Genomic DNA, 18,624 nt, shown 5'->3' with positions numbered 1-18,624 from the left:
CACAGTCCATGCAAACAGTAGCTATATCTACAGAAACAAAGTAACTACTACAACTAATAGATCGCTAAATAACAATAATGAATACAGCTAAATAATGACTCTCCATCAATTTTACATACTCACAAAGAATAATATATATATATATATATATAAACACATTTTATGTTCTTGTACAGCACTTGTTGCTATCCATCTAAACTTATCTATTTTTGCACTGCAAGCATGGTCTCACATGCTCACACATGAGCAGATATACCGTATTTTACATATTATTGTTTATTATAGCGTATAACAACAGCAAGATAGGTAGTTAATCTAATTACTCACCTTTTCAGATGAGTTGTAGATCAGTACTTCTTAACTGGAAAGGGGCATCTGAGGCAGACCAGTGATCGTCTCAACCGCCAGAACTCTGGTGAGTTGATAATATACGCTTCGACATTACAGCACTCCAGCAAAGAGGCTAAATCCAAAATAGTCTAATGAAGTCACAAAAGTCATGTCCCACGAAAAAATTAAATGAACTAAACTGAAATGATACTTTTTCCTCTTTTGCAAAAGATAATAAATTGTTTATGTTTATTGTAGACAAAACAGCGCACCACTGCTGAAAACAAATTACACAATAGGATTGAGTTTTTGTCACCGGCAAGGACGACCCAGAATGGTGGCATTCACTCTATTTTAGCTTTGCATTTTTATACAATATTTTGAGCCATACCAATGTATTAATGAAATACGTTTTTAACTTAGTTCACGCTCCAAGCTTACTACCTAGCTATAGGTAACCAAGGATTGTTTGCATACATTACAAAAATGTCGAAATGTAATACAAATTCAAATATTTTACTGGCAACGTTCACTAGTTTAAAGTATGAACTGAATAACATGCAAACAAGAATGGATGATTATTGATTATCTTATCTCACACATGAAAATGAAAAGAGCAATTCCCTCATGTATTTTGACATTGCGTGCGTCACTGACATCAGAGTGGTATATAATGCGCATGCCCAAGAAATACTGAACTCAAAAAACAGGATTAATTCAAATAAAAAAAGAAAAGTATTTTTACCCATTGATATAATTCAAAAGAAGCGGTTGAACTAACCAAAGTATAATTCTAAATAATACCCATTCATCAAAAATAATTACAATTCAACAACAGCCTGGTTACACTTTTTTCAGTGTAGTTGGGTGTAAGAGGGATCAGCTTTGATCTACACTTTCTAAAAATGATTTTGATATTCATATACGCATGATACAAAATATGATGGGGTGGCTAATGCTTTCCCATTGGCAAAATACATTGAAGATGATTTTAACAGGATACAAAACCAATGCAGAGTTGTATATGCAGGTGAGAAGAATGGAGGAAATCTACCTGTTGAAAGGATCTTGTATTTGTTGTCTCATCAATGAATAATCTCTACACTTTCAGGAAGCATTAGAATTTCTGGATGCATTGTAAAGCCTGTTGAATTCAAAATTGAGTGTGTTAATATATTGCATAAATACAACCTCATCCATAACTTTGATTAAGCGAAGTTTTGTTTTTCTACCAAGATAACTAAATCACTAACTCAGCTGTTAGTCTGCTTAATTGCCATACATGTTTTAACTGAAATAATTTTGAAACACACACACACACACACACACACACACATATTCAGTTTTTTGGTTAATTAGCCAAATTATCTGTTTGAGCTGACAATTACCATGTTTAATGTAGTTAAGTAATGTTAGGATAATAAAATGCACCTTCTTATCTTTATATATTTTACAGCACACCAATCCTTGTTTAATTATGTCAGTTTATTTAACATCAGTGTGTTACACCATAGAGGTTTGGGACTCACTCGTCCAAACAGTGCTGGTTTTAATCTAGGCTGTCAGAGTCAACTGTGACCAAGATTCTCCATCACTGGCTTGGTGTTGCTGGGATTGGTTACGTTTGAAGTAGGCCTGGGCTAACCTCGTGATGAGGGAGGAAGGGGGGAAGGCTCTCCACATCTCACTGCAAATAGGCATCTACTGCGAATCTGCAGTGTCATCGAGAGCTGCGTTAATCTTGCCTAAGGCGCTGCAAATGGTGTGTGTCAAGATTCATCGCTCCGGTGTGAATTAAAGATGTATGCAGACAGATTAAAAATAAATTCAAGTTTTAGCCTGGAACATAGAAGACTTTGGAGACATCTGATTGATGGTATCTGAATTCTGAAGGTGATTGAGATAATCAATTCAGACCTTTTAATTCAAACTCAGTGCTGGTACCACTACCTCAGGACATATATCAAACTTAAGAATGCTGATTTCAGGCCTTAGAACAAGGTAATTCTTAGAAGAGGTTATGGGTGTATGAAGAAATCTGCTGTCAGTGCTGCTTCAGAAGTCTTGATGGGGCTCTTTTATTGTTAACCTTCAACTAGATGTGCAAGATGGGCCAAATGGCCATCGGTCATCCACAGTGTTTCCTACATTATATAAAAATATCTTCGTTTACACTCATTTTCTGAAGTCCACTAATTCTGAAGAGCTGAGCGCAATCATTTCTTGACAGCTCCCCCCCCCATTTGGATCATTTGGAATCAATACCTTGGAATTGTACCTATATGATGCACATTTTTCATTGTCATCAATACTGTAACATAGGACGGACGTATCTGATGTAGCTGAATCACTGCTATTGAATCAGTTGAAATTGGTCTTTTCCTGCGGGTTAAAAAGATAATTAGCTAATTCAGTAAATGGTCTATGGTAATTGATTAGTGTTTTAATGACATTAAGCTCTATTTGTCAATTTGTAGACCTTTTGAAATGGAGATCTTTAAGGCCACATTATTATTTCATTTTATCTTATTGTACTATCTTATAATTTAATGTATTATTTAAATGGGAGGGATAATTATATTAAACATTGAATGAAGAACCATGCAATAAAAAAGTGATTGAAAGACATTAGTATGTTTTACGTTACAAAATAATCGAACCACCTGAGATGAATAATTCTGAGAAGACAGCCCCCCATGAATAATGCATAATGTATAAATAATGATCTTCTATAATATGTGAAAATACCAAGTACAATAACAACTTTGAAGATGGACTTTATTATTTGGACAATGAAAATAAACACCTGTATTTGTATGCTTGAGATTATTCTGGGGTATAGGGTAGTTAATGTGATTCTCAGTGCTTCTTTGTGAAGATGATAAGGATTGTATTTGAGCAATTTAATTAACTTATAAATTAGTTAGACACCAGAAAAGTCACTACACTGAGCTTTAATGCTGGAATTTGCCTTAAAATACTAAATACATATTATGATGTGAGAGGAATGTTGATCATCCAGACATCCGGTGCTGCACTTTAACATTGTCATATTTTTTCACTTCAGCACAGGCCTGGTAGAATTAATTTCTCTCCCCTGCTGACCTCTTGTGACCCTCCTCCAAGCTGAATTTGTACTGAATCTCTGTGACGTTGCATCCAAACAAGCTTACCCTAAAACATATTGTAATCTCCCCTGTCTTGGTGTTAATGTAATGCCACACCATTATTTTGGGATGCCTTGTTTCTTTTAGAATGATTAAAACCTATTTTTGGCACTCTGCAGGAGAATGGTTTAAAAATACACCTGCTGTCCACTCATGCTGGCAATCCTCGGCCTCAGATCAGGCACTAACGTCCCGAACAGTGAATAAAACCTGAAAAGTAATTTCTAGCAGATGAGATTTATGACAGGTGGGTTGTATGAACTATACTTATTTACAGTGAGGGAAAAAAGTATTTGATCCCCTGCTGATTTTGTACGTTTGCCCACTGACAAAGAAATGATCAGTCTATAATTTTAATGGTAGGTGTATTTTAACAGTGAGAGACAGAATAAAAACAAAAAAATCCAGAAAAATGCATTTCAAAAAAGTTATAAATTGATTTGCATGTTAATGAGGGAAATAAGTATTTGACCCCTTCGACTTAGTACTTGGTGGCAAAACCCTTGTTGGCAATCACAGAGGTCAGACGTTTCTTGTAGTTGGCCACCAGGTTTGCACACATCTCAGGAGGGATTTTGTCCCACTCCTCTTTGCAGATCCTCTCCAAGTCATTAAGGTTTTGAGGCTGACGTATGGCAACTCGAACCTTCAGCTCCCTCCACAGATTTTCTATGGGATTAAGGTCTGGAGACTGGCTAGGCCACTCCAGGACCTTAATGTGCTTCTTCTTGAGCCACTCCTTTGTTGCCTTGGCTGTGTGTTTTGGGTCATTGTCATGCTGGAATACCCATCCACAACCCATTTTCAATGCCCTGTCTGAGGGAAGGAGGTTCTCTCTCATTACGATTTGATGGTACATGGCCCCGTCCATCGTCCCTTTGATGCGGTGCAGTTGTCCTGTCCCCTTAGCAGAAAAACACCCCCAAAGCATAATGTTTCCACCTCCATGTTTGACGGTGGGGATGGTGTTCTTGGGGTCATTCCTCCTCCTCCAAACACGGCGAGTTGAGTTGATGCCAAAGAGCTTGATTTTGGTCTCATCTGACCACAACACTTTCACCCAGTTCTCCTCTGAATCATTCAGATGTTCATTGGCAAACTTCAGACGGACCTGTACATGTGCTTTCTTGAGCAGGGGGACCTTGCGGGCGCTGCAGGATTTCAGTCCTTCACGGCGTAGTGTGTTACCACTTGTTTTCTAGGTGACTATGGTCCCAGCTGCCTTGAGATCATTAACAAGATCCTCCCGTGTAGTTCTGGGCTGATTCCTCACCCTTCTCATGATCATTGAAACTCCACGAGGTGAGATCTTGCATGGAGCCCCAGACCGAGGGAGACTGACAGTTATTTTGTGTTTCTTCCATTTGCGAATAATCGAACCAGCTGTTGTCACCTTCTCACCAAGCTGCTTGGCGATGGTCTTGTAGCCCATTCCAGCCTTGTGTAGGTCTACAATCTAGTCCCTGACATCCTTGGACAGCTCTTTGGTCTTGGCCATGGTGGAGAGTTTGGAATCTGATTGATTGATTGCTTCTGTGGACAGGTGTCTTTTATACAGGTAACGAGCTGAGATTAGGAGCACTCCCTTTAAGAGAGTGCTCCTAATCTCAGCTCGTTACCTGTATAAAAGACACCTGGGAGCCAGAAATCTTGCTGATTGATAGGGGATCAAATACTTATTTCCCTCATTAACATGCAAATCAATTTATAACTTTTTTGAAATGCGTTTTTCTGGATTTTTTTGCTGTTATTCTGTCTCTCACTGTTAAAATACACCTACCATTACCATCAGCAGGGGATCAAATACTTTTTTCCCTCACTGTATCTGTCAAGTGTAGATATTGTAAGTAGTGACTTTAATAGATTGTATATAGCATTGTTATACCCCCCATTTCTTAATAATTCTTAAGCGAGACTAGCAAGGTAAACTGCTATAGGAATCATAGCTAGCTCTTTAAGAGTGAAAAAATTGAAGATGTGGTAACACAATCGGAATTTAACATTTTTAGCAACAGCGGCTGATGAAAATGGGTCATTTTGTTTTTCTGGGAGCACTATAGAAAAATATATTTTACAGCATGAGAACAAGATTTCAGATTTTATATCCCATATATTTTTGAACATTCATCACAGATGCACTCACATTTTGTTATGTTCTTCTTGAACAAGACTGGATTGAAGTATTACTATACTTTTCTGTCTCAGTTAGGAATTAAAGTTGATTTTGTATAGCTGTGGGTCTCACAGAAACACGCAGAGCTGTCAGTGGCAGGTAGCACAAAAGCCCTACCTTTTGTTCAGCCACAATATTTGTTTTTTCAATTGAGCTTAGCTTGTCAGAGAGATGTGAATTAGACAGCTCTAGGCTGTTTGAAGTTACCAGGTAGAATCTCATCACCCTGAGGTCCTGTCTGCTGAACTCTGTTTTCGAGTGCTGTGTAATATCCATTTGGACAGCTGCGATCTCTGATTCATTAATTGTTCCCAGTTGATATTCCTGTGGACAGTGGAAATTAATTTGCTAACAGTGAAACAATGCTTGTAACCATGAATATATATTTGCATACCTTGCATAACAATAGCACGATTTTTACGTGACTTATATGTTGCATAACTTGCATTATAAAATCTCCACAGTTTTCCTACCTCTATGTAATGTAATATCTTTGATGCAAGCTGATAATTAAATAGGGTTTTATTTGGGCTTATCTAAGACTTGAATGAATGAGAATAGTATCTTGATTGGAGGCTTAAAGGAAGGTTTCATGATGCAATTCAAGGACACTTGAAGACAAAGGTGGCATTCTCAGCCTCTTTCTAAAAATATGTATAATACATCAATCCTTCTTTTGAGGGCAATAATAACAAATGCCCTATGCATTTTAACAACCCCCTTTGTCCTTGTCTCAAAATAAATTGCACAAAAATTATTTATATATAGTATTGCTTTTGTTATAGTTTGCAATAGCAACTTCAACATGAAGGTTACTTGTTGTACACTTCTGAATTTATGAAAGCTGTGAACTTGAAAGATGTCCTATACATCTGAAGGGAGTGTTTTGTCCTATTTTACTTTTTAAAGTTTCATAACCTAGGCTATTTGTTTACTTTTATTATACAAGTTATTTATGCCAGAAAACTTTATTTTTGGCCTTAATGTCATCATGATGAATGTGGCTACCGAAATAAAACACTGTGCTATTTCAAATGGCCTTTCTATATTGTTTTAGTGTTGTGATGTTAGTGTAGTGTTAAAAAGTATACAGATTCACAAAGTCAGTTGTCTTCAATGTCAAAGTATAACTAGTATAGTTTTAAAATCACAAAAGCCAAATTTAGTTTCCAACAAAATAAAATCTCTAAAAAAGGGTTCTGTATTACATTTTGATTCAAAGCTTTCTCTTAAACCTTCTGCTGCCAGATGTTTTCAGTACCACCAGGTGGAAGAAGAGCCATTTTTTAGGCTTAGAAAGGCTGAAAGACAAAACCTTGCTTATAATGAATTATCTGCCTCATATTAGTGTTGCATGTAGGGTCCCTGGGGTCATCTGTATTGAATGTTTTAAGTACAGATATATTTAGTACAAGTGAACCCATATGTTTTGCTGGTATTGGCTGTATACAGCAAAACCCATTAGAAAGCTAGGCAGTATTGTAGTGGGCTTAATTTACATTTCTGTTGTTCAGTTGCAAAATGTAATAAAACGTATTGAGCTCATAATATAAGCTGCTGTTTATCAAATCATGTTTTGGCTGCAGCAGTTATATTTCTATTGCGTATTCTGGATAAATATAGTAAAACATACAAACAAAATGAACAATTTTCTGGAAAAGTGGTTCCTCTTGCACTGTGCCCTTTAGTTTATTTAGTTCCAATACGTGTTCACCTACTGTGACTTTATATTGTTATTTGAAGAGATGATTTGACTCACTTCCTGTTGAAATGTATTTTGGGCGGTGGTCATTGCAGAATAGGAAAGGCAGTATGTGAGCATGTTCTTATCAAATCGCATGGGTAGCTTAATCATTATCTCCCTCTTTAAAGTTGTTAACTCGCTGAACTATTTGCAATACATATTGTCTTGTGTGCATAGACGTTAAAAACTTTCATCACTAACCCTGTGTGCTTCCTGTTGGTGCTGAATTTGCCTGGTCCGTTATATTCCTTTAAATAGGACTTACGCCCAGGGATTTATCTTTGTCAGCATATTTTAGCTTTCCTATATTTCCTTTACAAACAGCTAAATGCACCTACTGCTGTTAGTTATTTTTGTTGAGATGAGAGAAAGCTCTCCTCAGAGGAAAGCAAAGCTGTTTTTAGTAAGGGGGAATGAATTTTTAATTTTTCTTCACTGACAGGAACACAACATGACAGCACAGAAACCTTTCACAGCAGTACATTCATGTCCTCAGGTGCCTGATGAGGAACCATGATGGCATATAACTGTTTTTATTAAACTGACATTTTAATGGAGTTTTACATTTCAGTTGCTTTGCTATTGCCCTTTCATCCCAAGTGATGAAGTAAAGTATATATTTTGCGAAGTTAATTTGAATTGGGGTCTGTATTGTGCTGATTATTATGTAATATGGCAAGAGCAGAGCTATGTTGCTATGGAGTGTGGAGTAGAGATATGTTTAAGCTGTGAAGGTGAGTTAAGACCCTGGGAATGAGGTCAGACAGCCCACTGAAATGAATAGAAGCCTGATCCTTGCCATTATTAACTGTATTTATTTTGCCACAGTCGACAGTCACTTAGGTGGCTATATTCAGATTATGTCTTACAGGAGTTCATTTATATTATTATTTAAATGTCAGCAAGTTCTACAGTTTATTTTACGGTGTCTGTTTAAGACAAAGTAAATGTCATTGTGGAAGAACCTTGACCGAGTTTAGAAAAGTCAGAGAACTACTTTATCCTGAACACTTTAATATATTTTTTTGACCTCATGGACATAAACACTGCAGTGCATGGAAGAAATACATTTACATGAATACAATATTACTATTAAGTGATACCTTTTTTCTGAGTCTAATGCCTGCTAATTCACTTTCACTGTAGACTGTTCAGTTCTTAGCTGGTGCAAATATCAAGGCCTATTTTAAGTAAACAGAGTGGGAATTTGATTATTTATTTATTCCTTTTGTGAATTTCAGCTATAGAAAATCAAACCTTTGACCTACCCGTGAATCGCAAATTAAGTTGTACCCTGTATTGTTTTCATTTGTAAGTAGTAAAGTGGCTTCAAACAATACATTAAATTGCGAGAGTGTACAGATTTGTACATTGTGATTTGCGGGTAAGTCAAAGTTTTGATTTGGTCTAGCCCTTTATGACTTTAAAATTTAAGATTTTCTGATTTAGTTTCCTAGATATAGGCCTACATTCAAAATGTTAAATGTACTTAATCTAATGTGATGAGTAAGATTTTTTTTATTTTTGTCTGTTTTAACTTTTTAATGAAATTGATGTTTTGAATTTATACATCAAGATCATGGGTGTATTTTGGTTGAAAGGAAGATGTGATATGCGAAAACCATATACAGCGGTATACAGTATCTTTTATCTGCAGTATTTTGGTATACAATATCTGTAAGTCAGTACATATAAGAACAATTCCCCTTTGGCTAGAAAACAATGAATGTGTTCGAAAGAATAGATGGAATGTGGCAATTGCTCCTTCAATAGAAATGAATTTGTGCTTTATTAAACATGATGAGTGTTGTGCAGCTCTGGTAACAGACATTTGAACTGTTTTTTAAATTTGATTTGATCATCTGCGCAATTGTTCCTGAAAATTTACACTCGTCTGTTTATTGTGCCAGGGCCACTTGCGTGATGAATGAACAGATACTTCTCCAGTCTTTCCATCAATTATGTTCTTGACACTTCAAAAGTTTTGTCTGAGGAGCTCTGCTGAGCACCCTCATGCAAATGAAGTAGATTGCTACCAAATCCCATGGAAAAACAGTGTTTTCTCTGTCCATATCAGGCCTTTATCAGGCAGATTTAATCAAAACTTTGACCCACCTGCTAATAGAAAACTACAGAACTGTACTGAGTTGCAGCTTCATTTTTAGTAAGATGCCACTTTCTTCTAATTGTACATGTAACTGCTATGATGTACAGGTTAGTGGGTGGGTCAAAGTTTTGATTTAAATATGTGTATATATGTAAATACAATTCCTTTAACCGGCCCATAGTTCTTCAAAGCTAAAATTCCCTGTGCCTTATTCTGCAAGAATTGTGCATTTTTATTGGCATATTCCAGTTGTCACTGTTTTGTGGTCTAGTAGAAGAAGGCTGAGTATCCTAAGAGGTTTTAGTTTTCAAATGGAATTTTCTCAGAATGGCACAGTATGACAGGCAATCTTTGGGAAGATATCACAGAATTTACAATGAAAAATAAAGCTTTCACATCCTCAAAGGGGAGATTTGAGAGATTGAGGGGTTTTATTAGAACAATTTACCAAATTTCCTAAATAACACACATATACTCTTGGTTGAAAAGCCTCATGTGCGCGTGACAGATTATTTTTGTGTTGCTAATTGATTTGAATGGCTTCTGTGTTGCCACTGACAGGCTCTTGTGTTGTTTTGAAAGGCATGCCTGTTCCTGAGCAGCGCTAACGGGCAGGAAGCTGGAGGGCCATGGAGTCTTCTGCCGAATCTCAAGGGGAACCCGAGAAAACTCTAGTAAGTGTATCTTCTCTCCTTAGTTAGGAAGATTATCAGGCTTCAGTCGAAACTGGCTGAAAAATGACAAAAGTTCAGTTCAGTGTAATTTAAGTAAAGCCTTGTAAATCTCACTGAAAAATAGATATAAAGTATATAGCCTAGACCTAGCGCTAGTATGTGTGCAGCATAGAAATGGCTAACCTAAGAAAAATACAGTCGGACCTTTTTACACTGTGGTTCTTCTGTTATCTTCTCTTCTGACGTTGTCTTGTTCATTGTTTATATGGGGTAGTAAAATACTGTATAACTACAGGAACTATGTGAGTCATGTGTGATCAAAACAATTTGATTTTTTAATTAAAAGTTTTCCAAAACAGCCCACTGTTCAATATGATTTGAAGTGGCTTTTACATATAGTCTTGGGTTTTGTTTTCTGAAAATGCTACAGTTAGAATAATGAAACTGCATTGTATGTTATAACAAGTGTTAAGGATGCTTTGAGTGCTGTGTATTGTGTAGTAGTTAACATGCAGGAAATCTCTCAACATGCTGAAAAGACATTGGCTGTGATGCCTATGGGAGCGGGATGAGTTTCTTCCTTACTGGACTGTAGAGTCATGGCTTGTTTAGGTCTGTGGTATGCAAAAGCACAAGCCCTCTGATTAAACACTGAACTTACAAATAAAGAGTTGGTTTTGTCTATTGGAGGAAGTTTGATCTGAGTCATGGGATCTTTGGTTTGAAATTAAATCACTTTACCTATTTAGTCTTTAGCTGCAATTGCAGCAAATACTGTGAACAAAGGTGAGCAAATAGGAAAAAATCTAAATATGTCTTTTAAGAGAATAATAGTAATTGGTAGAATGGGGTGTGTACATTTTTGGGATTGTTTTGGTGACACCATAGCTAAATCTGACCTGTGTTCCAATTACATTTGCTTCATATTTTCCTGTAGTCATACCCTGAAAAGTGGTATTAATGACTTCATCTTTATGGTAGGTGTGTTCACATTTAGTACAGTGACTCTACAGTCAGGCATTATGCCAGAGGATATCATAAGAAGTCTGATCAGTGGTGTAGATGGACTTTACAAAGCTGAGATAACCTAATTCACTTTCATGTATGAAAACAAAGGAGAACATTGGAAATATAATTTCTAAAAAACAATCCCAATGGTAACAAAGGGTGATGTGATCAAAATTACGTGCTTTTCCTTTCTTCAGGAATGACAGGTAAAAATGTTCAGTGTATAATTTCAAAGTGCTGAAAGACATATTCCCTGCAGATCATTTAGAAAGTGGGCTTGCCGTTGTCAGTGTGTTGAACATATGGCTTTACGGGTGGAGAAGCTAAACCCCATGTGTTGTATGGGATGGGAATACACAGCTTGTTGGTCTTGTATAATTCACACACACACAAATCACAGGCTAAAAATACAAAACTTGCTAAAACAAATAAGGAAAATATTTGTGAGAGTGAAAGAGCTGTAAGTTAATCTAATAACGGTGCAGAAGAGGAAACGGCTAAAGCTAGTTTGACTCCTTGTACATATTTCACTCTGACTGATGGATAAATAGACAAACTACCTTTGGCCAATAACGTGTTGTTTGAAAGAAAGGTCAACTTCTCTCTCTAATATTCAATTGTGTGTGAAACTGAAGAAAGTTTTCTGCCAATTAGAGGCCTTTTATAATCATCTTCCCCTAATCTACAATAACAATGTACAGTAATCCACACTATCTTTTTCTACCTCAGCAAATGCAGTAAGGGCTTGAAATGATAATGATCGTAGCTTTATAGCTATACTGGCTTTCTGTCTCTTGGGCTTTACTAAGAGTGGCATGAGATGAATAATGAAGTATCCAAGTCAATGAATTTACAGGAGATTACTTTGCTTTTTCAGGCAGCCTTACTGTGGAGATAATTTGATTTAAAGAATTGTGTGGAGTATAGAGTAAGAGGAGAATCATATCATATTCATGCTTTATGAAATCTACCAGTATTGTCTTATGCAGTCTTGTATAAACCTCATACTTTGTTGATAAGGTCTGCATTTCCAAATAAAATAAACCTATGAATTGGTTTCATCTCTGATGGCTTTAATGGAAGGCATGCTATTCAAAGATGTGCTGGGTTTGCAATGAAGAACTTTTAATGACAAGGAGGTGGGGTTATTACTGCATGCTATGAGTACAAGAATCCTGCTGTTCCTGCGCCTCTGGTTCTGTACCCTGTTTTTCCTCAGAAAATTTATAAAGTCAGCTACATCATGAAGATACACACACATACTATAATTGGTCAAAACAAAACCAGACAAAAAACAGACATGTGAAACTGTATTATCTTTTGGACCTGTGTTCAAGACCAAAGCAATAGAACCACCTTAAATAAGTCATGACACTATCTCTGCCATTGAGGCTTATTTACCAGCATGACAGAGCAGCCTTTGAGTGGTTTTATATTCTTTTCAATACCCTTTTTACTTTATTTTTTTAACAATTTATGAGTTGATTAGTGTGGTGTCACTGATAACCTCTCCCCTTATATAACCATTGTCTGCAAAAGATCAAACATTTGAATGTGCGCATGCTCTTGACCATAGACAATCCCCAACCCAAGACTCGCAGGCATCATGTTGCCCACCAGACCCTACAGTGTTGCCCACGGCCCGTGTAAATAATATACCGTATATATTTTAGTTTTTTACTCCAATCATGAAAAGCAAAATAAAACTTCCTTCCCCACCCTTTTCACAGTACCAGTTGAGTGACGATTTACAGAATCCGTGCTTGTATGTCACGTTCCCATGACAACGGGGCTTCAATTTCTGAACTGTATTTCCTTGCGCAAAACAGAAGTACAGAGAGAACTTTACATTTTAATGACAATGTGACACAGGTCTTGCACAAAGGACCGCAAGAACGCACACACAAAACTTTAAAGAAGAGTGGGAAGAAGAATTTTTCTTTACAAGCTCCCATGGAAAGTGTGTGCCCTTAAATTTGTCAAGGACGTGTCAATGTGGCAAAAAAGATGAGTCGAAGGGCATTTTACCAAATGCCACAAGAAGTTTGCAAATAAGTACTGTCTGAATAGTTGCTTGATGAAAGTAAAGGCGAGAGAATTGAAGGCAGCCTTGATCTCTCAACAATCTATTTTTAAGAAATGTGTAAGTCAGTCTAAAGCAGCCACGATCGTGTCATTCACAATCGTCCATGTGCTTGCAAAGAACAAGAAACCATTTGAAGACGGTGAGGTCGTCATTCTTGTGGGTTCTGAAATGTTTCTAGACTTTAAAATCTGCAATTAAAGATTTCCCATAGAGCGGAAATTTGTCTCGAACCCGGATCTCAGGGTGTTTTACTGCCAAAGTGAGAGAAGCACTAAATCCCAGTCAGTTTTTTTCGGTGATAGGAAGCTGTGCAAAATCGATCACTCTCATTCAGGACCATGTGATCTGGGGCTTCCATCAGCTGCTTATGTTACTTCTGAGACCTGATGGCACCTTTACTTTACTTATTTATTGTACAATTTGTTGCTGTATTTTTAGAAATGTTAGGACTCCCGTGTGTCAATAAAGGTTGTTGCTGTCACTGCTGTATTGTTTTGTATCTAACACAGCTGTGCATTTGTTACCTGAGGAAAACCCTGGCCTTTGACTCAGTGTGCCAGTCCGGTTTTACTGCTCTTCTGCTTTGCTTTTTGCATTGCTGGAGGTGTGCTGTTAAAGCATTGCATTGAAGCTGATGCTGTTCTCTTGCCATTAGTATTGATTTCATTGATTGCCACAGTGACCTAGTGAGGGACTACTTGTTGAAATGTCATAATTTGTCTTAAGTTTGCCTTCTACTCTACCCTCAAGGAATAGCACATAAACGGGAAACCATTTTATTGTCAGACAGCGAGTACCACCAGCGATTGTGGTTGAAGCTGAAAATTTGGGAACATTTAAAAATAGACTGGATAGGATCCTTGGATCACTTACTTATTAATGGACACCAAACGAGCACGATGGGGCGAATGGCCTCCTCTCGATTGGACACTTTCTTATGTTCTTATGACTATTATTGAATGCAGGGAGATGGAGACTTCAATAGATTTCAGCTCATGTCTAATTGTTGTTAGTGGATAAATGGAAAAGTCAGCTGCTTTAGCTGTCTCATCACTTTTCAGACACTAATATATTATGAAAGGACAATACATATATCAAAGGGATGTTATGACAGATTATTAGATAAGAGGTTGACTGGGTCAAAATTCATTTATTGAACTTCAGAATCTATAGTATTTGGGTTGCACGTCTGTCCTGAAATCAAGTAATCCCTAGATGCTGTTGGTTGTAATGTGTAAAGGACATAATTTAGCTATGGAATGTACAGGATTAGATTTGATAAGTCTGGTTGTGATTTTGCCGTTTCCAGGAGCATTTGGAAATAAAGCTGGCAAATTAAATGCACCACATTTCATTTTCAAGACTTGGCTGAGCTCTATAAACTGCCCTGAAGGAAATTAATGTTGACTCCAGTAGTCATTTCAATCTTGGTTCATCCCATGCAGGGAGTTGCAAAGTAAGCAGATTTACAACAGATACTTGAAAGCTTTCGTTTTTTCTGTTTTTCTGGTTATGGTCAGTGCCTGGGGTAATTTAGTTCACTGGACTCCTCCCAACATGATGCGAACAAGCTGTGATGGGCTGAATGACCTCTTGACATTGTAGACTTCTTATCATCACTGACTAAATAACTTGGGTATTCAACTTGGGTTTTTATTTTATATCGATATCTATATCATATATATATATATATATATATATATATATATATATATATATATATATATATATATATAGCTCTGAAAAAAATTAGGAGACCACTGCAAAGTATGGAAGCCATTCCATTCCATTCATATTTTTATTTGGAATTTGGTAGAAATGTTGGCAGTAGTTTATAGAATAAAACAAAAATGTAAATTTTACCTAAACACATACCTATAAATAGTAAAACCAGAGAAACTGATAATTTTGCAGTGGTCCATAGCTGTATTGCCTATTTGGCTGTACCACTGAAGTTTTTATTTCTGCTACTGTTCTAATTTCAGACAAGATTTGCATGGAGATTTTCTGGAATTTTCATGCTGGTTATTCAAATCCCAGTAACTCACGCATAACAGCTTTTCAGGTGTAGCATGGAGAATGCTGACCATACTGGGGTTTGGTTTAAAACAAAATGTCAGATATTCAAATCTGTAAGAGGTATTGTTACACATTTTTATGTAGGCTACCTATTCGCAATGGATCAAATTATACAACACCAAGGTGTGAAAGTCTGGTGTAAATTCTTATTTTTTTAGAATGCAGTATTTCTATGGAAGCTCTCACACTGGCCACATCGTGTAAAACCGACAGCATCAAAAATAATCATTTCCTATATATTTTTTTTTTTTTGCTTTGGCGTAATTTTTTATCTAACCAACCACATTCCAGCTCGTAGGCCACATTGCCATGACAACACCCATCAACACCCTAGCTGCCAAACCTGATGATTTTCCAATTGCAGAGGTGTCAATGTACAACGGACATTATGACAAACATAGTACAAACTATAAGTTCACATTAGAACAAGAAAATATACAGAGTGAAATTGTTGCCTGCCGTAATTCCTCTAGTGGTAAACGTTTGTTATAAAATCACATTTACTAACTTCATTTGTAGCTTCCCTGAGTCGCTGCTGTGGTACTAGAGCTCACATTAAGGCTGGCCATATACTTAAAAACCTTTCAATAATGATTGGTAAAAAAATAAATAAAGGAAAATCAAATAATAAGTAAGATTTTTTATTTTGATTATGATTAATTTCATTGTATTATTATTTTGTAATAATTTGGTGAATGCAAAAATTGTCCTAGATTTAATCAACTTTCCATTAAGCATGAGTCAACTGATGGGTATTACTGTAGCTGGAGGCAACTTCTTTGGTATTGCTGATACATAATTAGATATAGTGGAAATTATATATCCTCTTTTCTGGTATTTAATTTCTGACCTCTTGAATATCCTATTACTTGCTGTATAATAAATGTGTTCTCCTTTTTGTTTTTTTGGTTCCAGGTTGTATGGCTATTTGTCTTGCTAACTAAAAACGAATAGCTAAACTGTTTAATTGTGAAATTCAAATGGGTAAAAAAAAGGCATTTACACAAATTAAATTCTCTTCCCATGAAACATCTTGGCAGTAAGGGTTGATAAGTGTTGTCAAGATGTATTTATGCTGCAGTAGATTATATAGCAATCTAAACAGATCCACCAGTTGAGAATGGCTTAGATCTGATATAATATAGGGAGATGTATAGTTTGGTTTGTGGGATACATGCAATAAGCAGAGAGTGCAGATGGCATTATGTCATTGTTTAACTGCTTTCTTTTATCCTTCACTTTAAATAAAAATAAATAACTTTCAGGTGCACATAACCGTGTATTCTTGTGCCATGAATGTATGCATAATGTTTGTATTGTATAATGTGTTCACATATAAAATATATGCAGATTAGATTTCAGTGGAATTGATTTAATCAGAGGTTGCTTAATTGTCCATGCTGTTGATTTTGCATTAGTTTTCAGTTTTTTTTTCTATGTAACCAACATCTGAACAACTGAACTACTGCAAATTCTTACAAAATCTACTATAGCACTATCACATATGTGGTTTATATGTCTATGTGTTGATAGTTGTATTTTAAATGTATGTATTGCAGTACTCCGCTCAGAACTCCATGGATTTGACCCAGAGACAGTCAATGAAGTAACTAACCCCGGTCTCTGGGACATGGGGTGTTAACTCCAGGTAAACTCTTCACATTGTGGGAAGCAGATTTTATAGGCAAACAGCAAAGTTAATGTCAGTGGGAATTATTATAGAAAAATAACATGTTACACAAGCAATATTCCTGCATGAAGGGTCATTGTCCCTATGGGGTGGTTGTGTTCATTTGTGAAAAGAGGTTTTGTTTTTTTGCATAGGGTATGTGTGGACATACAAATTACAAATACAGGCCTATTTCCAGCCCGGTCTAAAAAGGTTTGTAATCATGGGACCATAAGCCACACCACATCAAACCAAGACACAATCAAAAACGAACCTGCTGCAATCACACGAAACTGCAGTGAACATGCTGCTCATTATGAAAACCCTGTTTGAAACCAGGACCTGCAGTGTCAGGGTAATCTTGTATGATACAACAATTACCAGCATTGTTCTTCTTACATTATACGAGAACAACATATTCCCTCTTTTGTTAGAGAGAATCTGAATTCAGTTTAAGTATTTGTAATGATGTAGTAGTAGTGTCCAAAGTAGTGTTTGACAGGGCTGTTTCTGTCTCCCTTCAACAACCAATTCTGTTCCCATGTTGCTGTTGTTTTCTATTAGCAGTTAAGTTTATTCAGCACTATTATAGTATATTTCCTCCTTAGACCACTGTTTACAGTGTCTTGTTCTGGCACAATGCATGGTTACAATTAGTCACTTTCTTGCAAGGAAAATTGTACAAAAATAAACCCCACTGATTCTGTTTGATGCTTATGTTTAGCAAATACTGCGGACGTTCAAACATACTGTGAGCTGATATTCAGTTTTCACTCAAGTTTTGCAGTGTATTTGCAGACAAAAGGGTGAATTGTAAAGACAGATTTAAACACACACAAGCATTTTATAGATAAACCACAGCACTTAGCCATTCAATAGGTCCAAAGATGTGACAGTACTTTCCCCCCTGTAAACATGTGATGCATAGTACAAGGAACATTGCGATTAGTCATTAATAAAATTTCTGCACTCTTACCACAGGGCTGTTTCTGGGTAATTGTGCAGAGTTTTGCTTAATTGTTGTATTTTCTTTCAGGATGATTTAGACTCACAAAAAGTTTTTATTTTTTCACAGTATATTTTTATACATCCATTTTATTTAGAAAATGCTCTTACTTAAACCATTGCAATTATTTGGTTTTATTTCATATGGTATAGGTAGCTAGAAACTTGGATCATATTTTAATAGTGGTATACTCTGCTTCTTAAAAATACTTTTTATAGTTCTTAGCAAAGATACACAGCTGTCACTGCTGGAAATAAATACAAAATGTAAATATCACAGGTCTTTGGGTTATTGTATAAAATGAAGAGTAGAAAATAAGTGTAATGAAATTTAAAACATTTTTTGAAAAATCGAGAATTAAACTATCTTCAAAATCATTTTATTTCTTAGCTCTCTTCTATGTGTCATGTCTATACCTTTGTACTGCAAACCTGAAGTTCATTTTAAAGACAAAGAAAAAAATATAATGGCAAAACCTTTTATCAGATCAATAAAACGTATTGAGTGAATTGCTCTTGAGCTCCTGTCTGCTGGTGGTAAATAGGAATATACAACTGGTTGCTGACAGTCTGTTGCAAAAG

At 36.2% G+C, this 18,624-nt stretch overlaps 1 protein-coding gene across 3 annotated transcripts in view; it reads left to right on the top strand.

The window, feature by feature from the left end:
- The window catches only part of osbpl8 (oxysterol binding protein-like 8), a 100,081-nt gene that overhangs the window by 24,207 nt on the left and 57,250 nt on the right, over positions 1-18,624 (top strand). For 2 of the 3 annotated variants that reach the window (XM_066723600.1, XM_066723598.1), the window contains exon 3: positions 10,104-10,195. In XM_066723600.1, the coding sequence (XP_066579697.1) occupies positions 10,151-10,195 (45 nt within the window). In that variant the 5' untranslated portion in view covers positions 10,104-10,150. Of the gene's footprint in view, positions 1-10,103; positions 10,196-18,624 lie in introns of those variants that run through there. The other variant, XM_066723603.1, reaches the window with a different exon arrangement.

This window comes from Amia ocellicauda, chromosome 15 (genome assembly GCF_036373705.1).
Source record: "Amia ocellicauda isolate fAmiCal2 chromosome 15, fAmiCal2.hap1, whole genome shotgun sequence".
NCBI lineage: Eukaryota > Metazoa > Chordata > Actinopteri > Amiiformes > Amiidae > Amia > Amia ocellicauda.
This window is presented reverse-complemented; position numbering and strand designations above follow the sequence as displayed.